The 12,500-nt window shown below is 36.4% G+C and overlaps 1 protein-coding gene across 6 annotated transcripts in view; it reads right to left on the bottom strand.

Annotated features, from left to right (window-relative positions):
• Positions 1–12,500, bottom strand: part of pax7a (paired box 7a) — a 317,190-nt gene that overhangs the window by 48,694 nt on the left and 255,996 nt on the right. For 4 of the 6 annotated variants that reach the window (XM_062037927.1, XM_062037928.1, XM_062037925.1 and 1 more), the window contains 2 exons: positions 12,175–12,340; positions 11,835–12,094 (listed from right to left, as the gene is read on the bottom strand). In XM_062037927.1, the coding sequence (XP_061893911.1) occupies positions 11,835–12,094; positions 12,175–12,340 (426 nt within the window). The remainder of the gene's footprint in view (positions 1–11,834; positions 12,095–12,174; positions 12,341–12,500) is intronic. The other 2 variants (XM_062037930.1, XM_062037929.1) reach the window with 1 other exon arrangement.

Raw genomic sequence — 12,500 nt, forward strand, 5'->3', positions numbered from 1 at the left:
ACTACTTTTGGTTTGTTCTGTGTCATGTTTGTGTCTCCGCTCAATTGCTCTGTTTATTGCAGTTCTGAGTGTTGCTGGGTCAGTTTTGGAATTGGATTGCATTGTTATGGTATTGCTGTGTATTGTTTTGTTGGATTGACTATTTAAAAAAAATAAAATTAAATTAAAAAAAATAAAAATAAATACAATTTTTAAATTAAAAAAATCGATTTTTTAAAAATGAGAATCGATTCTAAATCGCACAACGTGAGAATCGCGATTTGAATTCGAATCGATTTTTTCCCACACCCCTACTAAATAAATTTGTTCTTTCCCTTTTGACATTAAAAATCATGCACTGCATGCAATTGCATATCTTTTAAAATTCAATGTTATCAAAATATTGGTAACACTTTAGTATGGGGAACATATTCACCATTAATTAGTTTCTTAATAACATGCAAATTAGTAACATATTGGCTCTTAATTAGTCATTATTAAGTACTACTATTATTTTGACAAAATTATGAGGGAAAAGCTGTAAAAATGTATTATTAATCTACTTTTTCATTTACTGTTAATATCTGATTACTTTCTCTTTAAACATGTTCTATCTACACTTCTGTTAAAATGTAATAATCATTTATTCTTCTGTTGTTTGGATGCTTTACATTAGTTTTGGATGATACCACAAATTCGGGTATCAATCCGATACCAAGTAGTTACAGGATCGTACATTGGTCATATTCAAAGTCCTCATGTGTCCGGGCACATATTTCCTGAGTTTATAAACATAATGTGAATTTCAAAAAAAGGAAAAAATAATTTGTGACGATTAATCATAGTAGTAATCGACTAGATACGCTATTGTATTTGGTATCATTGCAGTGGATGTCATGTGTAGATGCACCCATGGCATTTGTTTACATTCGGGGTGCTAGTGAAGCATGTTTAGCTATTCCTCGTCCTGCAGGGATGATACTTGTAAGAAACTTACTTTATTTGTCGCCATGGAGGCGAGGATTAGCAATTTAGAAGTAGCTAAAACACTGCAGACTGCGGCTGGAGTTTAGCCGCTAGCTAGCTAGCCATGCTTTAAAGCACCTCTTCCTGAGGGCGTTTCAGTTTTATAACTCCACCCTTATTGTCAGTTTTTAGGCCGAAATGCGTCCGTTCTCCCTTTTCTGTCTACACACTGTGTCTGCTTGTAAGTACTCCGTGACTGTGCGCTGCCGAACATGCTCCTCTGCTCGCAAAACCAACAATGGTCATGCCCGGGAACCGGTACTTTTCAAACAGAGTATAGTACCGTTTTTGATTCATTAGTATCGCGATACTATACCAGTACCGGTATACCGTACAACCCTATGTCAGGTTGTGACGTTGATTTGACCGTTGAAATTTGGTCCTTTCTCAACCGACAGCGTGGATCCAACGTTAGACATCAACGTTGTCTCAATTTACAAACAACTATTTTGTCAGTTTTAATAAATATATGTATAATCAACGTTGTATCAATCAATGCCTTGTGGCTATAGCAACATCCTCTCGGATGATAGGCAAGACTAGATGTGAATCTTCCTTCAACTGAGCACGTGCACCCCCGACACCTGCTGCGCCTGGAAATGAAACAAGAAGCACTTCTGCTCTCATTCCTCTTGGCCAGCCATGCACAGCAACCGCCTCCCTCAAGCAGCCAAACATGTCGCCACAATCAAACAGCGACCGCTTCCACTTCTTTCCTCCATGGCTTTTCCGCCGTAATGGGAAAATGTGTGCTGTCGGGATGGGTTATGGGATTGGGATGGACGCGGGCTCCTGTCGGCGGCCTGCTGAACGCTGCAGGATTCCATTACGGACTTGGCAGAAAGCCACTCCGGCCCATTTGCTGGGAAGCAGAGATATTTATTTATTTATTTTTTTTGGTCAATCTTTGCAGCGACGGGGCTCGGCCACCAGCGCTGTGGCGCTCAAACGTAGCAAATAGCATATCTCCTGCAAACACTTGCTGTTTGCAACTTGCTAAACGAGGGGTGTCAAACATACGGCCAGCGAACAGGTTTTATCCGAGTTTGCTAAGTATAAAAATGAGCAAAAATTTTTTAATGAAAGAAACCGCTGTTCTAAATGTGTCCACTAGATGTCGCAATAGCAATTCTTTGTATCTTTGTAGATGATGCTACATATGTAAAAAAAACAACAACAAAAAAACACATGTTGAGCAAAGGAAAAATGAGCGAACTACATAAATAACATCCTGTAATTTGATTAGGACTGCAACTAACGATTAGTGTGATAATCGATTAATCTGTCGATTATTACTTCGATTAATCGATTACTAATCGGATAAAAGAGACAAACTACATTTCTATCCTTTCCAGTATTTTATTGGAAAAAAACAGCATACTGGCACCATACTTATTTCGATTATTGTTTGTCAGCTGTTTGTACATGTTGCAGTTTATAAATAAAGGTTTACATTTTTTTTACAAAAAATAAAAATTACAAATAAAAAAAAATTGCCTCTGCGCATGCGCATAGCATAGATCCAACGAATCGATGACTAAATTAATCGCCAACTATTTTTATAATCGATTTTAATCGATTAGTTGTTGTAGCCCTAATTTTGATATCATTTTTTTTTATCTTGATAGATTGAAAATGAACACCAATGAGTTGACTGATGAACATTATCACATAATTTATTCAGAAAGTATAAATAACGACAAATAAAGATAGACTACTATTAACCGCAACATGTAAGTGTGAAAAAAAAACCCCAACAACATTATGATTTGTACATTTTCAGAATGTGCTTGTTCTATTTCTAAACAAAGAAAACAATCTGAAGTTGTCTTTATTTCTAAGTTATCGTGCCGTGATTGTTGTAGACTGTAAAATCGACAATAGAATTTACAATTAAATTACGCTGACTTACTTTTTTTACCCTAAAATTAACTTTGGTACTGTTTTTTTCCATATAAAGTAAGACAATCGTACATTAAAAAACAAACAAAAAAAACATTAAAACAACAAGATTTTATGGTAAAAAAACAAAACTGCCAGCTCTGTTGCTTGAATTTTACTGCTAAAAACAGTAGTATTGTTTCTCCATTCATTCAATTTTTTTTTGCTGTAAAAAACAACAACAAAACAGTTCTAAATGAGTCCACTAGGTGTCACAATAGCAATTCTTTGTATCTTTGTAGATGATGCTACATATGTAAAAAAAAAAAAAAACCACATGTTAGTGCACCAGTCGAGGAAAATGAGCAAACTACATAAATAACATCCTGTAATTTGATTTTGATATTTTTTTATCTTGATAGATTGAAAATTAACACCAATGAGTTGACTGATGAACTTTATCACATAATTTATTCAGAAAGTATAAATAACAACAAATAAAGATAGAATACTATTAACCGCAACATGTAAGTGTAAAAAACAAAACAACAACAACTTTTTTTCAGAATGTGCTTGTTCTATTTTTAAACAAAGAAAACAATCTGAAGTTGTTTTTATTTCTAAGTTACCGTGCCTTGATTTTTGTAGACCAGGGGTCGGCAACCCGCGGCTCTAAAACCGCATGCGGCTCTTTAGCGCCGCCCTAGTGGCTCTGTGGAGCTTTTTCAAAAATGTATGAAAAATGGAAAAAGATGAGGGGAAAAAAATATATTTTCTGTTTTAATATGGTTTCTGTAGGAGGACAAACATGACACAAACCTCCCTAATTGTTATAAAGCACACTGTTTATATTAAACAGGCTTCACTGATTCGAGTATTTGGCAAGCGCTGTTTTGTCCTACTAATTTTGGCGGTCCTTGAACTCACCGTAGTTTGTTTACATGTATAACTTTCTCCGACTTTCTAGGACGTGTTTTATGCCACTTCTTTTTCTGTCTCATTTTGTCCACCAGACTTTTAACGTTGTGCGTGAATGCACAAAGGTGAGTTTTGTTGATGTTATTGACTTGTGTGGAGTGCTAATCAGACATATTTGGTCACTGCATGACTGCAAGCTAATCGATGCTAACATGCTATTTAGGCTATCTATATGTACATATTGCATCATTATGCCTCATCTGCAGGTATATTGGAGGTCATTTAGTTTCCTTTAAGTCATCTTAATTCAATGTATATCTCATGACACACTATCTGTGTGTAATATGGCTTTTAATTTTTTGCGGCTCCAGACAGATTTGTTTTTGTATTTTTGGTCCAATATGGCTCCTTCAACATTTTGGGTTGCCGACCCCTGTTGTAGACTGTAAAATTGACAATAGAATTTACGGTTAAATTCCGCCGACTGAGTTTTTTCTAACGTAAAATTAACTTTGGTACTGTTTTTTTCCATATACAGTAAGACACTCATACATTAAAAAAACAAAAAAACAACAACCTTAAAACAAGATTTTATAGTATGCTTGAATTTTAGTGCTAAAAACAGTAGTATTGTTTCTCCATTCATTCCATTTTTTTATATGCTGAAAAAACCCCCACTGTTTTTACTGTTAAAAAAAACAGTTCTAAATGAGTCCACTAGATGTTGCAATAGCAATTATTTGTATCTTTGTAGATGATGCTACATATGTAGAAAAAAATAAACCACATGATGTGAGTGCACCAGTCGAGGAAAATGAGCAAACTACATAAATAACATCCTGTTATTTGATTTTGATATTTTTTAACTGATGAACATTATCACTCAATGTATTCACAAAGTATAAATAACGACAAATAAAGATAGAATACTATTAACCGCAACATGTAAGTGTAAAAAACCCCCAACAACATTCATTTTTAAACAAGGAAAACAATTTGAAGTTGTCTTTATTTTTAAGTTATCGTGCTGTGATTTTACCAGTCAGGCCCACTTGGGAGTAGATTTTTCTCCATGTGGCCCCCCATCTAAAATGAGTTTCATTAATACATTAATAATAGTAAAATGAAAATGATAAAATATTTATGTAAAAGTTTGCTATTAGACTTAGACTTAGACAAACTTTATTGATCCACAAGGGAAATTGTTCCACACAGTAGCTCAGTTGCAAATGATGGAAAGGGTAAGGATGGAAAGGATAATGCAGGTATAAATAACGACAAGTAAAGATAGAATACTGTTAACCGCAACATGTAAGTGTAAAAAAAACAACAACAACATTATGATTTGTACATTTTCAGAATGTGCTTGTTCTATTTTCAACAACAATCTGAAGTTGTCTTTGTTTTTAAGTAATCGTGCTGTGATATTACCAGTCCCTTGGGAGTAGATTTTTCTCCATGTGGCCCCCCCCCATCTAAAATGACTTTGACACCCCCGTGCTAAACTCTTCTTTACAAGCTTTTCCTCCATCAATCATGACAAATAAACCGTGTCCACAGCTCAATTCATGATATGTTTAATTGCAAGCCGTTGTGTGCAACGTGGGGACCACATGGGTGTGTGTTTGAACTCTGATTCTGCTGCCAGTGGGAACGTTCATTTAATTTCCATATTACGAAAAAAAATGATAATAGTGAAGTGAGTTGTATTTTATATACCGTATTTTCTGGACCATAGGGCGCACCGGATTAAAAGGTGCACTGCCGATGAGCGGATCTATTCAGGTCTTTTTTTCATACAAAAGGCGCATCAAAGGGGTCATATTATGATTTTTTTTTCTAAATGGAAACCACTTCCTTGTGGTCTATATAACATGTAATGGTGGTTCTTTGGTCAAAATGTTGCATAGATGATGTTTTACAGATCATCTTCAAGCCGCTTTCTGACAGTAGCGTGCAAGGACGGAAGTGGAAGAAGTGTCAAAAGATGGAGCTAACTGTTTTAATGACATTCAGACTTTACTTCAACCAATAACAAAGAAGCATCTTCTTATCGGTGGCTCACTAGTGCAACAACAACGCCCAGAAATGTGTCCCGTGAAAAACCGTCCGACCGGAACTCTCTAATAACTAAAGTTCCTTGGGTGAATAATGTAAACTCAGTACACCGGTATGTTTTAGTGCTTCCATAGCGAGTTTACTGACAGATAGAAGTAAGAACTTTACACTACTTTATATTAGAAATGGCAACAGCAGAGGGCGAATCCCCCATAACAAGAAGATAGTGAAAAAGAAGAAGCTTATCGGCTATGGCGTCGGCACAGACTACAGTGCGCAAATTTTCAGGACTTATGCAGATCCCAAATACACATCAGCAGGTACCAGAAGTTAAAAAAAAGTTGGTTTTGCATAATATTGCGAAACTAAACGCCAAATAATATGTCTGCTAATGGGTGCCATTTTGCGGTCCTTATACACACACCATAGTAATACTTGTATCTCTGACTCCGGTAGTGGGCCGACAATCCATCAACGGTGCAGCTTCAAGGTCGTACTAAAACATTTTGACAGATTTTTGAGCGCCGTGTGTAATGTTCTATATTTTCAATGGAACATTTCAAGTTTTGGTGTCGTTTACTGCCATCATATTGCAGTCTACACGTATCTCTTATGTGCGACTGCCATCTACTGGTCACACTTATCATTACACAATGTACCAAATAAAACAGGTTCGAGGTCGGTAAGCACAACCAGAATTATTCCGTATATTCGGCGCACCGGGTTATAAGACACACTGTCGATTTTTGAGAAAATGAAATGATTTTAAGTGTGCCTTATAGTCCAAAAAAAATACGATAATGCTTTTTCCTCCAGTGACTAAATAAATGTTTACGTTTTTTTTTTTTTCCATCGATTTCTGAAAATTATTATGAATCGATTTAGAATTGCAAATCAATTTTGATTCGCAATTCTAAATCGATTCATAAAATTTTCAAGTTTTATTTAATTATTCTAAATCGATTCATAATCATTTTCAGAAATCGATGGAAAAAAAAAAACGTACATTTTTTTTTAGTTATAACGCCGACTATAAATGCTTTTTCTCCAGTGACTAAAAAAATGTTTACGTTTTTTTTTTTTTTCCATTGATTTCTGAAAATGATTATGAATCGATTTAGAATTGTGAATCAAAATTGATTTGCAATTCTAAATCGATTCATAATCATTTTCAGAAATCGATGGAAAAAAAAAACGTAAAAATTTTTTTAGTTATAACGCCGACTATAAATGCTTTTTCTCCAGTGACTAAAAAAAATTTCAAGTTTTTTTTTTTTCCATCGATTTCTGGAAATTATTTTGAATCGATTTAGAATTGCAAATCAAAATTGATTCGCAATTGTAAATCGATTCATAATAATTTTATGAATCGATTTAGAATTGCGAATCAAAATTTATTCGCAATTCTAAATCGATTCATAATAATTTTCAGAAATCGATGGAAAAAAAAAAACGTAAACATTTTTTTAGTTATAACGCCGACTATAAATGCTTTTTCTCCAGTGACTAAAAAAAATGTTACGTTTTTTTTTTTTTCCATCGATTTCTGAAAATAATACATTTTTTTAGTCACTGGAGAAAAAGCATTATCATTTTTGGTGCACCCTTAGTTTTTGCGTAACGGCAGTGTGCAAAAAAGCAAACACTTCATCATAAAAGATGGTTGGTGATTAATTGAAAAGACAACATGCATAGTGTCCTTTAATCCTGACTTTACCAGGACATGTTTTAATATCCTAACACATTCAAGAACCCCTGCTAAGAAAAGATGGCGACACCATGCCAGCATAAGTGAGCCATTAATGAAATATGTTGATAAATGATGGCGTCTGTTTTTTTCTGCAGGTTTTTTTTTGCAGCGGGAGCATTAGCAGCTAAAGCCCCCCCTGTGCCACCATTAACAATCAAACACGCTGTGAGCCTCCGTGTTATCCTCACTCCGTCACTCCAGCAGGAGAGAAAATCTCCTTTTTGTCCCAAAATCCTTAATTCTGCCTTTTAAAAACAAACAAACAGGGTAATACCCAGTTTCCAATCTGCTTTGAGAAATATTTTAAAGGCGACTCAAATAAAACACGTGGACGACTGGGGTAATTGTGGACAAATGCGGCATTGAAATTCATTTTCAACTCTTTACGCACCATTTCAATCTTATTTTCTGCTTGTTAACCGCATCTTGTCGGTGCGGGGTGGGCAAGGCTGGCCAGTATTGATGGGTAATTGTGCATAATTTGCTGCGTACACACGATTTGCATCGTTTACAAATGCTTTTGCATTCTGTGCCGCTTTAAGCGCAACCTCCAGCGTGGAGCCGCGTTCAAACGCTCATTAATGGAGGTGTCCAAAGAGGTTAATATGGGAAGTAGCACACGTTGAACATCATGCATTAGGATGGCAAAGAAACACCACAGGTCAAAAAGAAGTGCATTTCTATATGTGATATTTAACGACTCCAATGGTCACAACAAAGCACACTAAGGACCAGCACATGTTTGCTCAATTTATAGACTTAGACAAGCTTTATTGATCCACAAGGGAAATTCTTCCCGCAGTAGCTCAGTTACAAAGGATGGAAAGGATAATACAGGTATTAGATAGACTAAAAAGTAGCAAAATAAAATATAACATGTACGTTAGGTCAGGAAAAAACACAGAGTCTATATCATCCCGTCAAGCCTGTTTTTCAGGTTTCCCTGCTCGTTAGGGGATTTTTACCCCACAAAAAAATCCCCTGACGAGCAGGGAAACCTTGGAAACAGGCTTGAAGGGATGACATAGCCTCCGTGTTTTTTCCTGACCCACCGTATATTCCGCTCTACCCCGGTATTGAGCACTGTATAACGGATAAACCACAGTAATCTCGACTATAAAATATAACATATATGTAATATTTACATATTATATATACATTTATATATTTTTTAAGGAACAAAATCCCCTGAAGAGCAGGGAAACCTGCAAAACAGGCTTGAAGGGATGACATAGTCTCCGTGTTTTTTCCTGACCCACCGTATATTCCGCTCTACCCCGGTATTGAGCACTGTATAACGGATAAACCACAGTAATCTCGACTATAAAATATAACATATATGTAATATTTACATATTATATATACATTTATATATTTTTTAAGGAACAAAATCCCCTGACGAGCAGGGAAACCTGCAAAACAGGCTTGAAGGGATGACATAGTCTCCGTGTTTTTTCCTGACCCACCGTATATTCCCCTCTACCCCGGTATTGAGCACTGTATAACGGATAAACCACAGAAATCTCGACTATAAAATATAACACATATGTAATATTTACATATTATACATACATTTATATATTTTTTAAGGAACAAAATCCCCCGACGAGCGAGGAAACTTGCAAAACAGGCTTGAAGGGATGATGTAGCCTCCGTGTTTTTTCCTGACCCAACGTATATTCCGCTCTACCCCGGTATTGAGCACTGTATAACGGATAAACCGCAGAAATCTCGACTATAAAATATAACATACGTAGTATTTACATATTGTATATACATTTATATGTTTTGTGAGGAAAAATATCCCCTGACGAGCAGGGAAACCTGCGAAACAGGCTTGAATGGATGATATAATCTCTGTGTTTTTTCCTGACCCAACGTATATTCCGCTCTACCCCGGTATTGAGCACTGTATAACGGATAAACCACAGAAATCTCGACTATAAAATATAACATATATGTAATATTTACATATTATATATATACATTTATATATTTTTTGAGGGAAAAAAATCCCCTGACGAGCAGGGAAACCTGCGAAACAGGCTTGAAGGGATTATATAGCCTCCATGTTTTTCCCTGACCCAACGTATATTCCGCTCTACCCCGGTATTGAGCACTGTATAACGGATAAACCACAGAAATCTCGACTATAAAATATAACATATATGTAATATTTACATATTATATATATACATTTATATATTTTTTGAGGAAAAAAAATCCCCTGACGAGCAGGGAAACCTGCGAAACAGGCTTGAAGGGATTGTATAGCCTCCATGTTTTTCCCTGACCCAACGTATATTCCGCTCTACCCCGGTATTGAGCACTGTATAACGGATAAACCACAGAAATCTCGACTATAAAATATAACATGTAATATTTACATATATATACATTTATATATTTTTTGAGGAAAAAAATCCCCTGACGAGCAGGGAAACCTGTGAAACAGGCTTGAAGGGATGATATAACTCTCTGTGTTTTTTCCTGACCCAACGTATATTCCACTCTACCCCGGTATTGAGCACTGTATAACGGATAAACCACAGAAATCTCGACTATAAAATATAACATATGTAATATTTACATATTATATATACATTTATATATATTTTTTAAGGAAAAAAATCCCCTGACGAGCAGGAAAACCTGCGAAACAGGCTTGAAGGGATGATATAGCTTTGTATTTTTCTTGACCCAACGTATATTCCGCTCTACCCCGGTATTGAGCACTGTATAACGGATAAACCACAGAAATCTCGACTATAGAATATAACATATATGCAATATTTACATATTATATATATACATTTATATATTTTTTGAGGAAAAAAATCCCCTGACGAGCAGGGAAACCTTCGAAACAGGCTTGAAGGGATGATATAGCTTCTGTGTTTTTTCCTGACCTAACGTATATTCCGCTCTACTCCGGGAATTGAGCACTGTGTAACAAATAAACCACAGAAACCTTGACTAAAAAATATAACATATATGTAATATTTACATATTATATATACATTTATATATTTTTTGAGGAAAAAAATCCCATGACGAGCAGGGAAACCTGCGAAACAGGCTTGAAGGGATGATATAGCTCTCTGTGTTTTTTCTTGACCCAACCAACGTATATTCCGCTCTACCCCGGTATTGAGCACTGTATAACGGATAAACCACATAAACCTTGACTATATGTAATATTTATATATTATATATATAGTATATAATATACATTATTATTATTATGTTATATTTTATTTTATATATACAATATATAACAAATCCCAATTACCATGTACAACATTACAGTATATGTAACAGCTGCAGCAAAACTAAAAAAAAAAAGAAAAGAAAAAAGGGCAGCAGAAAATATACATTATGTGTAAAAAGGCATATAAATATGTCCAGTGTTTAATAATAATTGCTTCTAACAATTAAAAAAAAGGAATAAAGGATGTTATGCAGGGATGAAAAAAAGGAAAAAAAAGTTATAAAATAAAAAATAAGGAAATATATTAGGGGATTAAAAAATATACAGGTGTAAAATTAAAAAAATAAAACATATATGGAAGAGAAAGGAAAATAAAAGAATACATGGAAAATAAATAAATCAATTGAAGACAAATGAATACTAAAAATTCATAAGTAAAATGAATGAAAATAACGCAGAGAGAAAATAAAGACAAGGAAAAAAGAAATATTATAATTAAAAATTAAGTAATTTAAAAAAAAAAGTTTTTTGAGATACACATATAGCACACAGTACACAAAAGATGCAAATAAATAAAGAGAATAAAGATGAGTGAAACATGCAGTGAGAAGATGGATTGAAAGGCAAAAAAAAAAAAAACTGGAGTCAGACAATTACAGCAAGAAGATTACGGGTCTACATTTTTAAGCTTTAGCTAATTATTTCATCTCCGTGTGTTCTGGCGGCGGCGCGCAGGATTTAGACGTCCCAGGAAAGTGGGGAACGCGCGGTTTGGAGCGGCCGCCCTGGACTATCAAGATGAATTTTAATTTGTTGATGTTAATCCAATTGTTTTAGCAATGTAGCAATTTGGAGTGGCTCAAATAAATCCCGCTGACATGAAAGCCCGACATCGGTAGTTATGGCGATGAACATTTTAATTGGAGTCGCAATTACACATTCTGACGAGCGAGAGCAGCGGGAGGAGGGTGGAGGAACGTCAGGAACGGAGGTTTGAGAGTTGTGTCCTACCTGCGGAGACAACCCGTTGCCGACGGCGTTCATGTGGTTGCCGGACGCCGAGGGGCTCATGAAGGAGTCGGAGTAGCTGGAGAAGCTGTGGCGGTTGGATGATAGGCCGTACGCCGAACTGCCGTCGGCGCCTAGACCTCCCTGGTGCATGGAGGACGGGGGCAGGGGCTGGGGTCTGTGCAAGGTACTGCTGCCCTCTGCGCACAGGTATAAGCTCCGATCAACCGGGTGAAAGGACCAGTTTCCACAGGAATCTGCATCTGGAAGGCTAAATTAGCCTACCTCGTTTGGTTTTTTAGCAAAACAACTGACTGAATGCACGACATGACAGCGTACTCACCTTGCGATAGTGTGGTGCCGGGGTAGCTGGCCTCCGGGAGCTGGTATGTGGGTAAAGTGGGCATCCCTGTGGGCGGGAAGCCGCCGGGAAGCAGGTGGTTGAAAGCGGCGAGCTGGTTGGCTCCGGCCTGTTTACGCCACCGGGCCCTTCTGTTGCTGAACCACACCTGGAGGACATATAGCAAGTCATGATTCCATCAATGAAGCACTCGTGCAACCCCGGATCATGATGCCGGCTCGACACAATTATCTCGTGTCGCCAAATATTCACACAATAACGGCTCGGGGTGGAGGAAATGATCGATTGATCCCAAGTGGAACGTGACT

Source organism: Entelurus aequoreus, linkage group LG26 (assembly GCF_033978785.1).
Source record: "Entelurus aequoreus isolate RoL-2023_Sb linkage group LG26, RoL_Eaeq_v1.1, whole genome shotgun sequence".
In the NCBI taxonomy this organism is placed as follows: domain Eukaryota; kingdom Metazoa; phylum Chordata; class Actinopteri; order Syngnathiformes; family Syngnathidae; genus Entelurus; species Entelurus aequoreus.